This window comes from Lepidochelys kempii, chromosome 3, assembly GCF_965140265.1.
Source record: "Lepidochelys kempii isolate rLepKem1 chromosome 3, rLepKem1.hap2, whole genome shotgun sequence".
NCBI lineage: Eukaryota > Metazoa > Chordata > Testudines > Cheloniidae > Lepidochelys > Lepidochelys kempii.
This window is the reverse complement of record NC_133258.1, coordinates 166,755,248-166,777,083: the sequence shown is the minus strand read 5'-3', so window position 1 is coordinate 166,777,083 and position 21,836 is coordinate 166,755,248. Positions and strand designations below refer to the sequence as shown.

Sequence of the window (21,836 nt, the reverse complement as noted above, 5' to 3'; positions counted from 1 at the left end):
GTTTCAAACTGCAGCACCATCCTTTCCCATAGCAAGCAAGCAATGCCGGTTGAGTTTCACATTTAAAAGGAGGGGCTGCGGTTTTCAGGTGGATCTGCAGCACACACCTCCCCCCACCCCACCGCGTGGCTATTCTCCGGGATGATCCCTTTTAGCCAAGCGCAAACAACCCAGCATGAACGGGGTCCTTTTACTGTTCCCTTACAAAAATTCTCCTATTTCAACCAGGTGACCATGAATGATATCACTCTCCTGAGGCTAACACAGAAAGATAAAGACCGAATGTTGCTTGAATGCGACCAAAACCCAGGACCATTCGCTGCCATGCTTTGTGCTGCAATGATTCCAGACTACTTGCTACTGGCTTGGCGTGGTAGTGTCCTACCGTGGAGGACGAAATAAGGCAGCCCTCCCCAGAAACCTTCTGCAAAGGCTTTCAGAGTACCTCCAGGAGAGCTCTACTGAGATGTCCCTCGAGGATTCCCGCTCCATCCCCAGACACGTTAACAGACTTTTCCAGTGGCTGTACTGGCCGCAAATGTATCCCAATTCTTCAGGGCAAATCAAACATTAAACACTATTGATTTTAAACCCTATACTGTAGTTACAAATGTGTACTCACTAGAGCTGTCTTCTCCAGCTTCAGGGTCGGGGATCCCGCCTTGGGAGGGTATTGGCTCCAGGGTTATGAAAAGGTCCTGGCTGCTGGGGAGAACAGATTCACCGCTTGCCTGCTGCACAGTCTCCTCCTCCTCTTCCTTATCCACAAAATCCTCCTCCCTGTTGCGTGAGACTCCCCCTTGCAGGTGCCCACAGACAGTGGTGAGGTAGTGGTAGGGTCCCCCCCCTAGAATGCCATGCAGCTGATCATAGAAGCAGCATGTATACGGCTCTGACCCGGAGCGACCTTCTGCCTCCTTTGTCTTTTCGTAGGCTTGCCTGAGCTCCTTAACTTTCACATGGCACTGCTGTGTGTCCCTGTTGTAGCCTCTCTCCACCATTCCCTGTGCGATTTTGGCATATATATTGACATTTCTTCTTTTTGATCGGAGTTTGGCCTGCACAGATTCTTCTCCCCATACAGCAATCAGATCCAGTGTCTCACTTTTGGTCCATGCTGGAGCTCGTTTGCAGTTCTGGGGGGACTGCATGGTCACCTGTGCTGCTGAGCTCGCCATGCTGACCAAAGAGGAAATGAAATTCAAAATTTCCCAGGGCTTTTCCTGTGTACCTGGCTAGTGCATCGGAGTTCAAAGTACTGTCCAGAGCACTGGAGCACTCTGGGATAGCTCCCAGAGGCCAATACTGTTGAATTGCATCTGCACTACCCCAAATTCAACCCAGCAAGGTTGATTTTAGTGCTACTCCCCTCACTGGGGAGGAGTACAGAAGCCAATTTTAAGAGCCCTTTAGGTCGACGGAATGGGGTTGGTTGTGTAGATGCATTCATTTTAAAATTGACCTAATGTGGCAAAATTCGACCTAACCCCTTAGTGTAGACCAGGGCTAAGTGTACAGATGATGCAAATGATCAAAAATATAAATGCTGAGGAACAGCACAAAAAAAACCCCAAACCCAGACAGCTTAAGTAGTGAGCTAGATTAGGGCAATTATATTTGGATGGTGGTAAATGTAGAATAAATATAGGTGCAAAATAGGTGAAACAGCTGTGAAATGGAGAAGCCACAGCAGCATCAACAGTATATTGATTTGAAAAGAGATTTGAAATCCCTGTAGAAGAGCCTGTGCCAACCCCATGCTGCTTCAATAAAGAAAGCAAACACAATGTTGAGTTATTAGGTTGCAGCAGATTGAAGAAAGATCAAAAGCTGAATCTGGCAAATCAAACATAAGAAAGTATTTTTTCTGTAAACGCAGTGTTTTAGACCTCAGCTAGTATATGGCATGTGGGGTGATCAAAGTTAGGGACAGACAGATTTTTCCAAAGGGTAGTAAGCATTTTAGGGTAGGGACCTCCACCTTCCTTTATGTTTGTATAATGCCTAGCTCCAGTCCTGCATGGGGCCAGTAGGTGCAACTGCAAAATACATAATAATAAAGAAAGGGTTATTAGTTAATTATCAGGGAAAAACTGGCTAAGAACTGCAGTGGTCCTATTTTCAGCTACATCCTAGAACAGATAGGTGACCAACAGCAATATAGGTAACAAAGAAGCCACATACAAGTACTCTGTATTATATATGCAGACAAGAACGTATACCACACATCAAATATTCTAATTCTACACCTAGCAAGTACCAGCATAAACTGTTTAAGGCGATAGTTGTTAAGCACTCAGATACTCTGTTGATGGCTGTGGTATACATGCTTAGACGAAAGACAGATGAGATTAGATACATAGTCATAGCTACTATATCCTCTTTCCATTTTTCTTTCAACCCTTGTAAGCTATAAAGGACCTCAATCAGCAGGGGAGACTGTTCAAGAAGATTAATGTGTGGCAAAAAAAAAAAAAGTTTGTTTTCTTTCTTGGCTTAGACTCTTTGGAAGCAAAGGAATAGACAAAAAGTGGAGTGTAATGTATTTGAATTAGTCAGCAAGTCAAATTATAAACTGAATATTGGGGGAAATCCCCTTTGGACATCATAGACATTAATATGGCTGGCACTCCTGAAAACACTGGCAGTCTATGGGTTAAAATGCTGAAGACTGTGGTTAGCTGCCCATCCATTGGGGCTTTACTTTTAAGAAGAGAACACTCCTAGCTATGAACATGACAATTAAGCCCGAGAGCAGCAATTGCAAACCAAGATAAAGTAGTAACCAGCTGACACATTTCCAATTCAGAAATATCCTGAAACATAAATTAACAACATATACAGAACAAAAGTCTTTCTTCTTTAGCAATTAAGCTTCTCTCTTTTTATTCTACATACAGAGAACTAAATCCGCTGTGAACAATTCAACAATCTCAGGAATATGTTTCTCAAAGGTCAGTCAAGGAGGAAACTGTGCTTTGAGAGACTGATAAGCATAATATATCTTCTAAAACAGTTCCATCCAACCAGGTGATTTGTAATTCACCTCTGTGTGTTGATAGCACAGCTTGGTACCACTATTTTTGTACACTAACTACATTAAGAGCAGCATGTTATTGTGGTTTTTTTTTTAAATGACTCAGGACCAAAGAGATCAGTTTCAAAACAAAATTAATTTGCTGCAAGAAGGTTCAGCTTTAAAGGCTAAGTAAATTTGGGGTCTGACATAATCCACACCCTTTAAAGAACTCTGTTTGTGTTTGTGAAGAGCTACACCCTCACACAGGGCTAGAGGAGGCTAATGAGCTCTTCTGGGCCTGTAGTGTGCTAACAAGGCACACCTGCAAGGCATGTTCAGCTTGGAGGAAGAGGTGCTTAAAAGGGGAAATTTCCCAGAGGAAGGGGTGGTGAACTGGATGAAGGCTACTTCTTCCAAAGAATGAGGGTAACAAAGGTAGTCTAGCGGAGGAGGAAGAAGCAGCAGCAGGACATGCCATGCCATGCCATGCCATGCCACGCCACGCCACTCCTGGAGCCATCCTGGCTGTCAGCAAAACAATACACCCCAGAAAGAGGGGTAGGAGATAAGGTCTATTATTACTCTTTTGCAGAGACTAAGACAATAAAGTCAAACATCCAGGGGGTGTCAGAGACTAGCCCTCATTCCAGCCAGCCCCAAGTGTTGCCAACTGAGGTAGAATATGGTAAATGATGGATAGGTGGATTTGGTGGTGTGGGTTTAGGTTTATGCTTCTTCATAGCAACCTAGCTGTAGTGGCTGAAATGGAAGGCTTCTCTGCAACAATTTCATTTAGGAAAAAACTGCTTTTACTGGTAGAAAAACAGATTAATTTCTTAGATCTGCTCTTTTGTATATGGGCATGAGTGGACATAAAGCAGAACTGACTTCTAGAAAGGGAAGGAAGAGGACACTTTTTGATATGGAGCCTTCCGTACCAGTCACCACCAACACCTGATGAAGGTATTGTCTCAAAATCAGTACTGTGACTTTTTGACCAAAAGCAACCACCTAAAGGGATCCAGAAATTAATAATCCCAATTGGTGACTACATAGTGAGAAATGTAGTCCAAAACATCTATGGCCTACAGAAAACAGGATGATATGTTGCCTCCCAGTTGGCAGGACAAATACCTTCACAATAAAGATATCGGTTATTCTAAAGGATGCTGGGCAGTTCCCATCAATGGTAATCCAAGTCGCAGCAAGTGACGCCAATGAAAGAAGATTTTTATAATCAAAATATCATGTTGGGGAGCTGGAAAGAAAACTGAAAATGTGGTTAACAGTGGATCTCTTGAGAGATTCTTCATGGGCCAAACATCAGCAAAGAAAGGAGGAGACTGATATTGGAGACCAATTTATGGGTGCACCAGTGATGCAGTAGACAGAAGGGTTGAGATTCACAGAGTGCCGGAATACCATCTGAGATACAAGACTATTTGGGGTGAAAAAGTCTTCACTTACAGCAGAACACACAGTAAGATATCAGAGCCAAGTTTTTAGAAGCAAACTTTTTTCCTTACCCCCACTCAGACAGAACTTGCTGGTACTGACCAGCCAGCAGTACTATCAGGCTGCTTTCTTTGTAAGCATTTTAATGTGTAAAAGGAATTTAAAGAACAAAACTCCCTATTTATTAAGGATGAAATTCACTGCTGTGCAGAGGACGTGTGCAAGACCTATGCATCACTCTCACACAAACCTTAATTTGGGGGCTTAAGTGGGACTTAAGTGCTCCATAGGTCCTGTGTTGGCTCTCTGCACAAGGTGAATTTCATGTTAATTTTTTAACATAATATGGCATTCTGGTGGTAATCACTAGCACAGATACACCCATAGAGTTATTCAAGGTGAGAGAAAATACATGATAAAGAAATTGTCAGGATGATATAAACTATCTAGTGTACTGATTTTAGGGAAATAAAAGCAGACATGTTAACGTAAATACTTCACTGTAGTCTGTGGAGCAACAGTTGTAGCATCCGTGGTACTCCTGTCTTACCAGAAAAATGGGTAACTTACTTTAATAGAACCGATACCAAGGGAACATTACTCAAGATCTTAAATTAGAGAAGACAAAAAGATTGAGATTTTCTAAATTATTTAAAGAGATGGATCCAACCCAGATTCTTGGGGAAATTCAACTTGTGGGTTTGACCAATCTCTAATCATGTGATCTCATTTTTCAGCAAGTGACAGTGGACTTCAGCACCATCTATTAAGAAGCCCACTCAAAATGAGGAAATGTTTGTATAGATAGAGTAATGAAAATGACAAACCTAAGCAAAGAGAGATTACTACTGAATTTATGAATTAGTAGGTCCATTCTTATGTTTATATTTTATGGACCTGGTGACTATTCCAGCATAGTATCATGTTTAAATAGAAGAAGGTCTGTTTTTGAACTTTTAACTCTGTTCCAATCTGCTGCTCTTCAGTCTTCTGCTGGCACTTCCTCCCTTCTCTTCTCCCCTCTCTTTTTCACTCCCTACATTTTCCCTGTTATCCAGCTTATCCCCATTAAAAACAACAACAGAAAACAGAAAACGTCTCTAGACCTAAGAAGACATTTGCTAGACACTCTGACCTCTTGTATGTTGTATCCCTTTCCCCCACCCTTTGTCTGTCTTGTCTGCTTCGGTGAGAATTCAAGGGGCCAACTCACAAGCTTAAAGTTAAGGACATATGTAAGTCTCTGGAGGATTGGGGTGTAATCTGGAGCAGTTACTGTATTTCTATACATTTGTAGCGGTCCCAGTATAATGGGGATCCAATCAAGGCATTTAGGTGCTACTGGAATATAAATAAAAAAGATTATGGTGCACAGAAAATGTACATAACCTACAGAAGTGCAATCTCTCAGGCTTCTGTAGGAGAGATGTTTTTTTTTTTTCAAGTGTCTTCTACACACTTATCTCGTCTCAAAACCACATAGTACGGCTGGAGACTGCATGAAGAACAGTTCTCTACTGGGTTGTCAGCAGGGATCTCCTCAGAGCCTAAATTCTCCAATGTGAGCTAATGAAATGAAGGAACATTTCAGTTGGAAGGAACTCCCTTCGTAGACTGTCAGTGCTATCAGCTGAGGAAAGGGAGGGAGGTTAGTATTAACCATCTTCTGGCACTTTCCCCACCACAGTCGAGAGCCCTGCTTCCATTCCACGCCCAGCCCTGACAATCAAACCTGGTTCTCTCATGTAGCCTTACAGTGATTACATGCTACATTATTGAGCCAGCCCCAAACATCTTATTTGCTTACGATCTGCCAACAACACTGAGATTTTGAAGTACACTCTGGTTTTCAGCTGTTAGATAAATATCACAAAGTTTAGGCCGAGTCCATTCTAGCAGGAAAGAAACCATAAAACAGCAAATATCAGAGCCTACACAACACAAAAAGTGGGCCAGAGTGAAAAGTAAAAGTAAAGTATGCAAGTGTAGTGAGGAGGTGTGGCCTCCCTCAGAAAGTGAGAAGGAGGGACCACAACAAGCCCCTTCGTGGGCTGAACCAGGAGAGCCGTGTCTGTCCCGATGGAAGTGGATGGGCGGGTCAGGAAGGGGAAGTACAAAAGGTGGGCGTGCAGCTCAGTTGTGGTAGAGCTGCCATGGGAGATGGAAGCATCCTGCCTTTTGCTAGAGCCAGCAGACGAGCTGCCTTCTGAGGACTGGCCAGAGCTCTCAGGACCACTGGCCGACCAAGGCGCCAAGGAGCTGCTGCCTGAGAACTGGCCAGATTTCCCCGGGCTGCCGGCCGACCAAGACGCTGAGGAGCTGCCACCTGGCTGGCGTTCCCCGAGATGATGGACACAAATACACCTGATGGGGAGAGTAGGAAGCATCCCAGAGAAAGCAGGCAACCGTCTGGTTGGGAAGTAGCCTGATACAAGGTCAGTATGTACAGTTGTGGGTGGATCCCTGCTGACCCAGTGGCAGGCCACTCTGCCACCGTTAGGGCTCTGGGCTGGGATGTTGTGGAGTTGGGCGGGCCTGCATCCCTGCTGCCACCCTACCCTGTGGGGTGGCAGTACTCCCCCATCTTTAGGCCTGCGCTCCTCAGGCAACCATTACCTAAGCCCCTAGACTTTATTGGTGCCCTGCCCTGACTGGGCCTAGGGCTCATAGACTGCTTGGCTGCTCTGCCCTGCTTGAAGGCCAGAGCCAACCCATTGCTTGACTGTCCCATTCTGGCTGACGGCCTGGGGCTCAGGGACTACCTAATCACTCTGTCCTGCTTGCAGGTCAGAGCCTACTGTTGGCTGCCATCCTGCTCTGCCTGGCTGGAACACTAGATGTAGCTAATTCCCCCCCCCCTTTGAGCTCACCTTTGCAGGTATGTGACAGCAAGGAGGCATGGCCTCCCTCAGAGACTGAGAAGAAGGGATGGCCACACAGCCTACAGTAAGGCAACAACATAATCAAGAAAGGAATGAGAAGAAGTGTAGCAGAGGATTAACTCCAATCCTTTAGTAAGATCTATATGGAAATAAGAAGGGAAAGGAAATGGGATTTCAACAAATGCTGTTGCTCCTTTTTCATCTAAGCAACTAGTTAAAGTTCAGACTCTGGGATGTTCCAGCTGGAAACAGAAATTGATGGAGTCTGATATTTTCTTTGATGCAATCTTGCTTATTTACAAGGTGTTAAGGTTCCTTGCCCACTCTGAACTCTAGGGTACAGATGTGGGGACCTGCATGAAAAAAACCCCTAAGCTTATTTTTACCAGCTTAGGTTAAAACTTCCCTAAGGTACAAACTATGTTACCTTTTGTCCCTGGACCTTATTGCTGCCACCACCAAGCGTCTAACAAAAGTAACAGGGAAAGAGCCCACTTGGAAACGTCTTTCTCCCCAAAATCCCCCCAAGCCCTACACCCCCTTTCCTGGGGAAGGCTTGGTAAAAATCCTCACCAATTTGCATAGGTGAACACAGACCCAAACCCTTGGATCTTAAGAACAATGAAAAAGCAAGCAGGTTCTTAAAAGAAGAATTTTAATTAAAGTAAAAGAATCACCTCCGTAAAATCAGGATGGTAAATACCTTACAGGGTAATCAGATTCAAAACATAGAGAATCCCTCTAGGCAAAACCTTAAGTTACAAAAAAGACACAAAAACAGAAATATACATTCCATTCAGCACAACTTATTTTATCAGCCATTTAAACAAAAACAGAATCTAATGCATATCTAACTAGATTGCTTATTAACTCTTTACAGGAGATCTGATCTGCATTCCTGCTCTGGTCCCAGCAAAAACAACACACAGACAGAGAGAGCCCTTTGTTCCCCGCCCCCGCCCTCCAGCTTTGAAAGTATCTTGTCTCCTCATTGGTCATTCTGGTCAGGTGCCAGCGAGGTTATCTTAGCTTCTTAACCCTTTACAGGTGAAAGGGTTTTTCCTCTGGCCAGGAGGGATTTAAAGGTTTTTACCCTTGCCTTTATAAAGGCATGTAAAAAGTCTTGGTTCTCTGAACACGGGGGAAACCAAGAAATAAATGAGCAATTTCTTAGCTTACAGCCCTAAGCCTCTTCAGCCAACTACTTCTTCTTATATGGCATCTTCATGACTGGAGATCTGCAACCATGGTAGCCCATTCTGTATGATCCTCTCCTAATTTCTTTGTGGATTAATAGTCCTTTTGATCCACTCGGGATACCACAACATCCATCCAAGATCTTTTTCTACCTCATGTTTTTCTGCTATCAACTTTTCCCCTTCCAGTGCCCGTGAACATGCACTACCCATTAAACCTCTTAAAATGTGCCCTGCAAATTGGATCTTTCTTTTCATAAGATTTCTAACTAGCATTTGCCAAGTTCCAATCATCGCCAAAAGTTTACTCAGAGCCAAGCTTTAGCAAACACCAGACCCAAAATTTCTTTCTCTAGCTTTTTCCAGGGTCACATTGTGCTCACAGGTTACTGCTTGTCTTTCTTGCTTTTTGCCTCTGTCTGTTCTCAGTTTCTGTGTGTTCTCCCCACCTTAATTATGCACATTGTAGGGAGAATGGTCACTTTGGATGAGCTATTACCAGCAGGATAGTGAGTTTGTGTGTGTGGTTTTTGGGAGGGGGGTGAGAGAACCTGGATTTGTGCAGGAAATGGCCCAACTTTATTATCATGCACATTGTGTAAAGAGTTGTCACTCTGGATGGGCTATCACCAGCAGGAGAGTGAATTTGTGTGGGGGGGTGGAGGGTGAGAAAACCTGGATTTGTGCTGGAAATGGCCCACCTGATGATCACTTTAGATAAGCTATTACCAGCTGGACAGTGGGGTGGGAGGAGGTATTTTTTCATATTCTCTGTGTATATGTAAAGTCTGCTACAGTTTCCACGGCATGCATCCGATGAAGTGAGCTGTAGCTCACGAAAGCTCATGCTCAAATAAATTGGTTAGTCTCTAAGGTGCCACAAGTACTCCTTTTCTTTTTGCGAATACAGACTAACACGGCTGTTACTCTGAAACCACCCCCCACAGAAAACATAAATAGTACTCAGCAAAATAACCAAAAAACCTCCACTCACTCAGTCCTGTGCAGGTTCACAACCCTTTTATCTTTAGGTAGGGGCTTGTGATTAATTTATCCTTACAGTTATGTTAATTGAAGGGTGAGTTCAAACCCATCAGTCTCAGCGAGGTTTTAACTCGACCCTAACAAGGTTTCATGCACCTCATAACAGTAACATTGTCTGGTCACAAATTCAAAAATGCACATTGTTTCTCCGTTATGAATGTAGATCTAAAGTGACATGTACAGCCAGTTTTTATCTGTGTTTAAGTATTCTGGACCTGGAACAAATGATCCTAATAATCTAAAACCAATTCAGTGTAAAGACTCTGGCTGTTCATAGCAGGTGGGATGTCTTTTTAGAGACACCAGTGTCTACTCCTTTCAAAGCAGATTTGATCTATCTCTTGCTAGTTTACAGGGATCAGCATGCAAATAAGCAACTTATCTGATATCTCAAAAGCTCTTATCTTTTGTGCCCTCCAGAGATAAGGGCAGATGAGAGAAAATTACTTGCCTTTTGAAGTTATCTTGAAGGATTCTTACTCCTGGGTCTTAGCTCTTTAGCTAACAAGACACCAGGAAGAGCCTGGCTCTTAAGTTTGTTTTTTGTTTTGTTTTTTTACTTTTGAGGGCAGTGGTAGCAGAACAAAGCACAAGCCATATCTCCAACAGGCCCCAGAAAAATCTTACAGGAAAAAGAATAATAGGCTAGGTTCTAACGTCAACATATTACTGCTTATCATAAAACATCCCCTAATGTTCCAGATGTCAGATTTTAAAGATAAGCATCTGAGATCAAATTCTAGTTTACTGAATGTAACCCTTCTGCCCGTCAGAGTTGACAGCAACAAGGGCCGGGTTCAATATCTAGGGGATCCATTCCAGTAACACAATGCAAACCGGCTTGAGCCCCCACCCAGTGACCTGGGACAAATATATACCACCCCCGCTGTGCGCCTCCCAGAGGCAATACTTCCCCTCTCGCAAGCAAATTGGGGCATGCCCTTTCCCTTTGGTTCTTGAGTCCAGCAACCCCAAATCACCCAAAGTCCCAAAAGTCCAATGACCCAAAAGTCTCTGTCCCTGGTCAGGGCAGCCCCAGAGTTCAAAAGCTTATCTGCAGAGCTTTGGTGGAGATGGGGGCGGGGGTAAAAGGTACCTTACATGATCTGAAGCTGACCGCTCCACAGCTCCACAGGCCTTCGTTCCGCTCCGCTCCACCAGCCGCCCCACGAACTGCTTCGCTCAGCTCCGCTCCGCGGCCCATAAGCAGCTCCCACCGTCCCACGAACTGCTCTGCGTCCTACCAGCAGCTCCCGCCGTCCTATGAACTGCTCCACCAGCCTGTCCACAAGGCACTCCAGCCGGCAAACTTCTCTACAATATATCTTCAGGCTCCCACACTACTTAACACAATGCTCAGTGATTTCAGCTCTTAGTCAGTTCAGCTCTTTAGTGAATTCAGCTTGTAAAGGAGCCTCAGTGCTGGTGCACCATTAGCCCAAAGTGAGCTCAGCAGCATGTAACTAGACTCCTAATGAAATTAAATTAGCTCTGATATTCCACAGTGGAGAGAGGAGGAAGTGCAATTAGCATGTAAGACCCTCACCAAGGGACCCATACCACCAAGTATTAATACTTGTCCCCAACCTCTCTCAATTCACAGAGTTTTGGAACCCATGACCCTTGCCTAGCGAGTGCTATTTAGTTGATGGTGAGTCCCTCCATCATAACAAAAGGCCAAGTACAGTTCCAAGCACAGTTCCCATAATCAGGGTAATAACAATTTATTCTTCCTGCCCCAATAACAGAGACACTGGGGATCCCACAGCAGCCAAAGTGACCATTTGGGCAGCTATGACCTCATTCTAGGTGGGGTGGGTGTACCTATGCAAATGAGATTGGCCCCCAAAGTTCTTTTCCACAACTTGCCACACCTCACCACCAGATGTCAGGGTGGAGCTCACCCTGACACTGCTTAAATGAATATATCACTTAATTAAAGCTAGAAGAATAACAAATTGATTCAATTTTGGATAGGTGGCTGTGGTACCACTAATTAGACTTGAAAAATCTCCTACTAGGCAAATGTGCTAAAAGTGTACTGAAGCTTATCAAGATTTTCAAAGATTAAAATTTAACCCTATATGCCTTGGTAATTTGGAGTATCCAGTATATCATCCTAAAATAGCTAGATTTATTCAAAATTACTAGCAGGTCATGTTTAAGAGCACAAATCCTTGACTTTGGTCCTGTTTTCAAAACAGTGTTGTGCCTCTACCTTGCATGTGAAGTAAAACCCTGTCTGGTACTGACCGTTCTTATCTCAGCCAGAAGGAATTGCAATTATATTTTTACAACTCTTGGCTTGTAAGAAATAAGAGCTCTACTAGCTCATAAAAACATTCTTTTCCTAATCCAATGTTAGATGCTGGATAAGTTTTATACAGTGATAAACTTACTTGTAAGAAGATTATTTATATTACAAATCAAACACACTTTTGCCTAGTGCATAAGAATTATGGGAATTTATAAGGAGCAAAAGAGCCTTGTTTGCAAATTTGGAAAAAACATATCTGCTCTGATAAATTAAACTGTAGTTGAACAATCAGCGGGTTGTATAATGTTCCATAAACACAGATATGAAATTGTTTTCTTACTATGTGGATTGTTTTCAGTTGTTATGTAGATTTTTCTCATGTCCACGGACAAGAGTTGACATGACAGCAACTTAGCCAAAATATGTGCCTTTAAGGTAGCGTTAAGTAATCTGAGATAGGATTAATTTACAAGTTGAATTCTTTGGTTTTCATTTAGGCTGAACAGAACAGGTAATCACCAAGTGATCCATTCCTTGTTGCCCATTCCCAGCTTCTGACAAATAGATCCCTAGTCTCTGTTTGCCAGAAGTTAGGAATAGGCGACAAGGAATGGATCACCTGATGTTACCTGTTCATTCCCTCTGGGGCACCTGGCATTGGCCACTGTCAGAAGACAGGATACTGGGCTAGATGGACCTTTGGTCTGACCCAGTATGGCCATTCTTATGTTCTTATAATGTAACTATAATTCATTAAAGCCAGTTAAATATGCTTTCAAGGTTTTTCAGTATATAAAATCTGACATGTACTATATTTCAATCAAAAAATGACACTTTATACTTTGAAGTACCTTTATTTGAGAATCACAACCTATTTCACAAACAGTAAGCCTTATAATACCCCAGTAAATTAGGCACATATGATTATCCCCATGGAGAAAATGGAGGTAGAGGGAGGTTAAATGATTTGACCAAGTTCATGCAAGTCAGTGGTAGAGCAAATTTTTTTTTATCCACACAATAACTAAAGGCAAGGAAATCCTCTGATTAGTCATCATTAGCATAATTAACCTCCTTTCCAGCATCAGTACACCTTACCAAATAAACATCACAAGACCCAAATGGAATCATACTCCTCATCACCACCTCCCTTTTGTTATCAGATACAATCATCCACAGTACCCACTAATTCCTCCATCAGCCAAATGCACCTTAACTTCAACCTCAGAAAGATTCTCATTGACACACATACTTTTACTTTAAAATCACTACTGTATTATTACCTTCCAGAGAAATTGGAGGGCACTTATTTTTTCCTGTACTTAAATTTCCAATCTGCAGTAGGGCCTTTTGTAATAATCTCAACAGAGAGCAAGACTGCAAAAAAGTGATGTCATGAACCCACTCATGTTTTAATGTGCAACAGTTTAAATAGATCGCCCACTGTGATGTTACATTATCTTATGATGATATTCTACGAACTATTTTAAAATAATTTTTGGCATTCACACAAACTGTCAGGCCCAATCCTGAAGTCCTTACTTAAGCAAAATTCCCACTGCTTTCTTACTGGCAGTTTGCCTGAGTAGAAACTGAGTTGTTAGTTCAATACTGGGACCTACAGTGAGCTCAAAGCAAATAAGATGATAGCATGAGGCCTGGTTCTGTCCTATCTTGTTCCTGATGTAGTCATTTACACCTGTGTAAATGGAGGCTAAAACTCTACCATTCTTTCTTGATAGCATTTTGCACCCACTTTACATAGATGTAAACGACTAAACAAGGAGGACGGCAGAGGAGAATCAGGCCTATGGATTAAAGTATATCCTAACTCATAGTATTCTCAAATCAGTCACTTGACCCTAATATAGTAATGTGGAATTCAGCTTGTACTGAGAGTCAGATTCTGTTCTTCCCTCCCCTTAGCACAAGAAGCAGAGAAGCCAACCTCTTTAGTGCTTAAGAGAGCAGTATGAGAAAAAGAGGGTGACACACGAGCCCAGGCATGCCAACCTCAAGAGAGCATGATCTGTTGGCTAATGTGCACATACAGTTTCTAGCTGGTTAGCATGTATGATGCAGCAAACAGCATCCAGGTCAGCCAGGAATCCCTGCTGCTCCTTTTTAGAGCAGCAGCGCATAAACTCCTGATTTCTAATCTCAGCACTGAACAATTTTCTGGGTGATCTTGGCCAAGTCACTTAATCGGTTTCTTCCTCAGTTTCCCCACCTGTAAAATGGAAATAAAAATACTTACTTGTTGGGAGGGATGCTGGGAGGCTTACTTAGGCCATGTCTACACTACCACTTATGTCAGCAAAACTTATGTTACTCAGGGGTGTGAAAAAACACATAACTCTATGCAACGTAGGTTTCGCCAACATAAGTGATAGTGTGCACAGCTGCTTGTTGTGGGTGGTTTAATTATGTCGACAGGAGAGCTCTCTCCCCTCAGCATACAGTGGCTACATAGGACCTCTTACAGCAACGTAGCTGCATCGGTACAGCTGTGCCACTGTAAGGTTTCGAGTGTAGACATAGCCCTTTGCAGACACTTAGGCTAAGTATTCTTATTACATTACACAATGTGAAATGCTGATCAGTGATTCAGTATATATGGCCCAGTGAAATACTAAGGCAAAACAATACCCACATTTTATGGTCTACAGAGTCAACAGCAACATTTAAGCAAATAACACTTCAATTTCCAAAGTTACAGACTATTAGCATTGAGAAGAGATCAGTGGTTAATGAAAACTATACAATTATTATAATAAATGTGATTTGAGGAGAAAATACCTTTTTTGAGACCCTTACTGCGAAAGGAGAGAGTGAAGATCCACAGCCAACGTAAGTCAGTGGAGCTATGTAAATTTAAATCTGCTGAGGAACTGGCCCCAAATATTTATTAGAAATTAAATTGGGACTGAAAGAAGATTTGACAAAAATATGGCAATAGGATGAGCAACTAGCTTCAGTTTGAATCATCTATTGGTATGACAGTATTTTAAGGACTGTACTGTTTTATCCTACTAATCAGTTGAACAGAACCTTATTTGAGGAAGGCTTCAGCTACACTAGGACCACTGGGAACCATGTCATATAAACCATTTAAAAATCAGTTCAAGTTCATTTGTATTATATAAGTTTTGTCCAGCTTGTGGGCACGGGATCAAATAGTGTTTAAACCAAGTTCAGAAACAGTGTTTTAGTCCCCTATCTAGACAGAATACAAAACACTGTTTTAAACCTGGTTTAGCCTTGTGTACAATGGCTGGTCAAGCTATGTTTAAACCAAATTAACTAGAACTGGTGTTTAAAACAGGTTGGGGGATCGATGTTATCAGAAACTTAAGTTTGAAACATGACCTTTTTCTACTGCTGGGAAAGGGATAGTCAGCAATGTCAATAAAATTGCAGAAATAAGTCTCATGGTATTTGAAATCCCCACTACTCAGTCAAATAAAGATAAAGTCTATTCTGGGAGGCTACCCTGTTGAAGTCACTGATAGATCTGACTATCTCAAGAATTGATGGAGGTCCTGCTATGTTAGGGTATATTTTTAAAGAATGTATGACCTCTTTCTGCATTATTTTTCACCTACCATATACCAAATGCTAGCTCAGATGCACTGATGCTTCTATTGTGATGTGGTTTGGAACCTGTATGCAAAAATGTATTTAATTTACATCATTAACAGTGTATCCAATTACAAAATCATCACATTTTTTCCTTGATACCAGAATGAAAAATACCCAACATACTTGCCAACCCTTTACGGGCCAGGTTGTGCTCTGCTACTTCATAGATGCATAAGGGAGGGCATAAAGAGACCCTCCTCTTGCATTATTGTGCAGCACTGAGGTGCAGTTGGAGGCCCTGTGCTCCAAGAGGCCCTCCAGATGTTTCCTGGAACATGGCATCCCAAAAGTTATGAGAAGGAGATGGGGTCATTCTTGGCCAGCAGAGTAGGCTGTTCACATGATGGGACTATGCTACCATCCATTTGGGGCTGTGCCTTTAATGACACAACTGAACCCTGAATCAAGGAACATTGGAAATGCTATATCTGAGAATACCGTTGGCCCTTCTGGCCAGATAATCTGCCTCCTGGTTAGTACTTGGTGCTTCAGAGGAAAATGATTTTCCACCTTGCCAAGAGTGCAATGGTGTATCATGGAGATGTAATGGGACTAGTCTTTTGAGTATTTTAGGACAACCAAGTTGACACAGCCAATGTAAAATCCATATCACACTTTACAAGCCACCCAGTCCACGATGGGATAGTACACTCAGTTACCATTTAATTAACTTCAAGTATGCATTCACCCAGAATGGATGTATTGAATAAATCTGTCAGGTTTTTGTCTTATATTGAGTCTTATGATATTATTTCAAGGGTCCTATGCATCTGGAATACCTAGCACCGAACTTTGCAAGGAATCAGCACATGCTCTATACTATAAAAGTTGAAATAGCATAGCATAAAGAAAACATTCTATGCCATATAATTGAGGAACTGCCTAAAACTCAACTGAATCATAGTAGGATAATGAGGGCAACATACAGTGTAAAATTAAAATAAAAGAACAAATCTCAAGTATATTACAGAAAGAAAAAGTCCATGAAATCTTCCCTGTGGCCTTTTATTGAAAGTTGGCAGCTCCATTATTAAGAGGGAGAAAGGAGCAGTATGTATAGGGTCACTGCAATTTGTTATGATCAACTGAACGCCAATTAAGGCTTCACTTAATTTAATTTTGAAAAATGCTCTCAGTGAGAATGTGCAAACCCTTGATTAGGAATATAAATTTGAATGAAAAAACATGTGTTAGTTCACAAATGAGATAAAACAACACTTCTTTAAATAACATTAATGGAGGCTGCAGGTGGCACTGATGGCTGCTGGCAGTTGAAGATATTGCAGTAACAATTTTGACTCAGGGCAAACTATCATCATAAGTGTGGAACAGCCCACTGATGAGCTATGAAGCCTCAAAAAAGGTGACAAATATGGAGAAATTCTAATCAGGGGGGACATGTGCAAATCCCTCTGATTTAGGAGGGAAAACAAATTTGTTTTGTCCGATACAGTAAAAATATGCATTTCATCACTTTCATTAGTGGTGCAGAATATTTCTCCCAACAACTCTAACTTGCTGCCTCTGCTAAGGAGATACCCAGGAATGGAAAAGAAAGCTTCTCCAGGCATAATTCTGCCACTGTTCCTTGTTTTGGCTTGGAGGACTGAGGAGTAGTGGCAGAGTTGCGCATGGGGAAACTTGCATAGCATGCTCATTCCCCCGTGTCTGCTAAGTCTAACTCAAGTCCGTGTTGTCCATCCCTCATGAATACAATGTGTGAATTTAGTAATTAAGAAAAAAGAAACATTGGTTAAAGATAAGCCTTCTACCACTAAAAATGGATGATTAGACAATAAGTCCTATACAGGTCTAACAAAATCTTCTTCTGATTTATCAGCAGCACAGCAACAATGAAGAATCCATTGAAAGTGTATTTGTAATTTGTTTAATTATATCCTGTCACTTGAATGCCAAAGAGAGGACATATTTTGGTACAGAAGCTAGACTACTTACTTACTACCCTACATTCTCATCCTGCATTTGACTCTCAGATCTTTAGACAGACCCCTTGAGACCTTTCAAATTGATCCTTATGGATGGAGCATTATGCCTGCATCAAGTCTCATATACAGATTAGCTTGCGCATTTGGGGCTTTAGAGCATATAAATATAGGCCTCAATTTTGCAAAAACTTACATGCATGCTTAAAGCTAAGACTGGGCCATAATTTATAACCTTTGGGTCATATATTGCTATTGATATAAATAGAAGTTGCTCACAGATCAAAAGTAGAGCTGCCGTAGAAAGCTGGGGAAGATAAATGTTGCAAACATTTTTGTTCCTGATTCATGCTGAAATTTAATTTTTGAAAAAAAAATTAACCAATTCAAGCAAAAGGCAGAATATATCCCTTTGTTTCAACCAACTCTGCAGCTCTTAATTTATGAACAGATATCTAAACAATCTTTAACACAATGCTGTGCAGTGTAGATACAAGGCTTCCAAAGTGAAGTAGCTTAAAAGAGTGTACATGCAGCAGTGAGAGCTTTCAATTGGTGTGGTTACACTGGTTTACTTACCTATGTATAAGCTCTATCACTATAACTTGTGCATAGACAGGCTTTAGATTTGAACACTTAGAGTTATGCTGTTTTCAGTGAAAGAAGGCCCTTGACTCTGGAATTAATTTCCTCGTTGGTCTGACAGACCACAGATCTGTTGTCTTTCAGGACACTAACATCACCTTCTCTCAAGCTTTTGCGTAAGTGGCGATAGAGGAGTATATTTACAGCATAACTGTCAGGTTTGAATCTATTATATTTAGTTTGACATTGATCAACTAATTTTATAGTCTTAAGAATGTTATTTACTCCACAAATGTGATGGGCACATTTTTAAAGAATACATAAAGATGTGCTAAGTATTCCCACCACTTATGCTACCTATTTACTTTCACATCACTCATTCTGGACAGTGAAACTAGACTGGTATATTTTCTAGGCAGTTACACGCTCAGGTTCTTATGCATTAATACAATACTGTTGTTCAAACTGCAAGCACAGCAAAGAGAATGTTTAAGTCTCCTTCCCCTCAAAGCATCCATTTAAATGTAATTACTTTTTAATTCATTACATTTCTATATTAGGGTCTGTAAAATAATAATAAATAATAATAACTAACAAAACCAGAATTATGAACCTAAATTACAGGGACATTGTGAAAGGTGTGAGTGGGTTATATTTAGAGGTAAAATTCATACTACATAGATGCATTCATTGGTGATTCTGGATTAGATTTAATTGCTTCCAGAAATGAAAGGGTAGCATACTGTCTAATTAGCCATTTACAATATGAGGCTTTCTTTCTCCTTGGATGTTGATCTTTTTAGTTAGTATTGTTCCAAGATGTTAAAAATGACTGCAGTCTGCAGCAACAAGGGGGGAAAAAATCAGTGGTTAAATATGTCTGACTCGTGGAGATAATTCAAACGGAAAAAAATCCAGGTCATTGGCCTTTTTAAGCAGACCCCGGGCAATATTTACTCCTCCATAAATAGCACAGTCACATGAATTGTGTTCAGTAAAGCCTGCAAAACAAAAAAACAATTTACAGACTGAAACACAAACTGTGGCTCATGTGTTCACTGGGAAGGATTTAGTGAACTTGCTGCATGCTCTGTGCTTAGTGACTGGGGTGTCGGGTCTGTTGGAAAGAGGGTGGATCGGGTCTCTTTAGGTGCTCCATCCCCATGCAGCAAGATGGAAATGCTGGGGTTCTTCTGCAGATTAAGCACCATATGGGACGCAGTCTTTGCTATAATGTCACATTTCACTGTGGCAGAAACAAGCGTTGCTGCTTTTACCACCATGACTAAGGGCTTGTCTACACAGGGAAATTTAACGGAGTTACTATACCAGCATAATTATACTACTATACTTATACTGGCATATTTCCTTGTGTAGACCAGCCCTAACATGAATGTACATTCTCCAGTAACTTCAATAATAATGTTTACTTAACCTGCTGCAAGGAATGTGTTATGGATGGTATGCAGGAGAAACCAAACAGACTGATTGGAATAAATAATAATATCACCCGCCTCTTAATAAGCGCTTTTCATCCATTGATCTGAAAGCACTTTACAAAGGAGATCAGTATCATTATCCCTATTTTACAGATGGGGAAACTGAGTAACAGAGCGGGAAGTAACTTGCCCAAAATCACTCAGTAGGCCTAGGGCCAAGCCACAAACAGAACCCAGGTTTCATGAATCCCAGTCCACTGTTCTATCCACTAGGCCTAGCCTTACCAACAGGCAAAAAGACATCCCTCAGAACCTTGATGGCAATGGTTAAGAGTTCCCAACTCTCATGATTTTATCATGAGTGTCACAATATTTTGAGTTTAGGACTCAGCTCCTTGACTCATGTTGTTACATGAGAATCGCAACTGTCTTTAAAAAATAAATGTTTCTAGCTCTCATTGTTGTGGAGGAAAACTTGAAAACGTGAAGCAAGCGCATGCTAAAGGCTCAGACACTAGAGGGCACATCAAAGGAATCCAAACTTACTGTTTTTTAAAACTTCATGATTTTTTTGGCGCAGACTCATGATTTTTTAACACCCAGGACTAGCAACACTGCTTCTTGTTTTTATGATTCTACTTCTGAAGAAAAGTTTCAAAAACATCCTTGAACAGTCAGTGGAATCGGAGGTGGTCCACAAAAAAATTCTATATTAATACATGATCTACATTATGAAAGTATTTGCAACCCCTGTATACTAGACTTCTAGCATCCCATCATGGGATTTACTAAGCATATCCATTCTTCTAGTTTGTTTCTCTTTGTTATGGCCTAGATATCTATTTTATTTGCCTTGGCCATTTTTTGCTTTATATCGGCTGCCACAATCACTAAGTTTTCCAATCAGAACTTATTTCTAACAAGCATTAACTCATGTCAGGAACCTGCTGAGAGGCAGACAGAATTCCAATTGGTAAGCTTTTTGATAAGAACATAAGAGTGACCATACTGAGTCAGACCAAAGGTCCATCTAGCCCAATATCCTGTTCCGACAGTGGCCACTGCCATGTGCCCCAGAGGAAATGAACAGAACAGGTAATCATCAAGTGATCCATCCCCTTTCGCCCATTCCCAGCTTCTGGCAAACAGAGACTAGAAACGCTATACCTGCCGATCCTGGCTAATAGCCATTGATGGACCTATCCTCCATTAACTTATCTAGTTCTTTTTTTGAACCCTGTTATAGCCTTGGCCTTCACAACATCCTCTGGCAAAGAGTTCCACAGACTGATTGTGCACTGTGTGAAAAAATACTTCCTTTTGTTTGTTTTAAATCTGCTGCCCATTAATTTCATTTGGTGACCCCTAGTTCTTGAGTTATGAGGAGTAAATAACACTTCCTTATTTACTTTCTCCACACCAGTCATTATTTTATAGACCTCAATCGTACCCCCCCCCTTAGTTGTCTCTTTTCCAGGCTGAAAAGTCCCAGTCTTATTAATCTCTCCTCATACGGAAGCCGTTCCATACTCCTAATAATTGTTGTTGCCCATTTCTGAACCTTTTCCAATTCCAATATATCTTTTTTGAGATGGGGCGGCCACATCTTCATGCAGTATTCAAGATGGGGGCGTACCATGGATTTATATAAAGGCAATATGATATTTTCTGTCTTATTATCTATCCCTTTCTTAATGATTCCCTACATTCCGTTTGCTTTTTTGTTGGCCGATGCACACTGAGTGGATGTTTTCAGAGAACTATCCACAACGACTCCAAGATCTCTTCTTGAGTGGGGTCTAAATTAGACCCCATCATTTTATATATATAGTTGGGATTATGTTTTCCAGTGTGCATTGCTTTGCATTTATCAACATTGAATTTCATCTGCCCTTTTGTTGCCCAGTCACCCAGTTCTGAGAGATCCTTTTGTAGCTCTTCGTAGTCTGTCTGGGACTGAACTATCTTGAGTAGTTTTGTATCATCTGCAAATTTTGCCACCTCACTGTTTACCCCTTTTTCCAGACCATTTATGAATATGTTGAATAGGATTGGCTCCAGTACAGACCCCTGCGGGACACCACTATTTACCTCTCTACATTCTGAAAACTGACCATTTATTCCTACCCTTTAGCTAGTTACCAATCCATGAGAGGACCTTCCCTCTTATCCCATGACAGCTCACCAAAGGGACCTTGTCAAAGGCTTTCTGAAAATCTAAATACACTATATCCACTGGATCCCCCTTGTCCACATGCTTGTTGAGCCCCTCAGAGAATTCTAGTAGATTGGTGAGGCATTATTTCCCTTTACAAAAACCATGTTGACTCTTCCCCAATAAATTATGTTCATCTATGTATCTGACAATTTTGTT

The 21,836-nt window shown here is 41.5% G+C and overlaps 1 protein-coding gene across 5 annotated transcripts in view; it reads right to left on the bottom strand.

The window, feature by feature from the left end:
- The window catches only part of LOC140909520 (uncharacterized), a 66,921-nt gene that overhangs the window by 39,307 nt on the left and 5,778 nt on the right, over positions 1-21,836 (bottom strand). For 2 of the 5 annotated variants that reach the window (XM_073338990.1, XM_073338991.1), the window contains exon 2: positions 623-2,039. The exons of 2 other annotated variants lie outside the window; for them this stretch is intronic. In XM_073338990.1, coding sequence (XP_073195091.1) covers positions 623-1,178 — 556 coding nt within the window. In that variant the 5' untranslated portion in view covers positions 1,179-2,039. Of the gene's footprint in view, positions 1-622; positions 2,040-10,697; positions 11,068-21,836 lie in introns of all 5 variants that reach the window. One more of the 5 variants, XM_073338989.1, reaches the window with a different exon arrangement.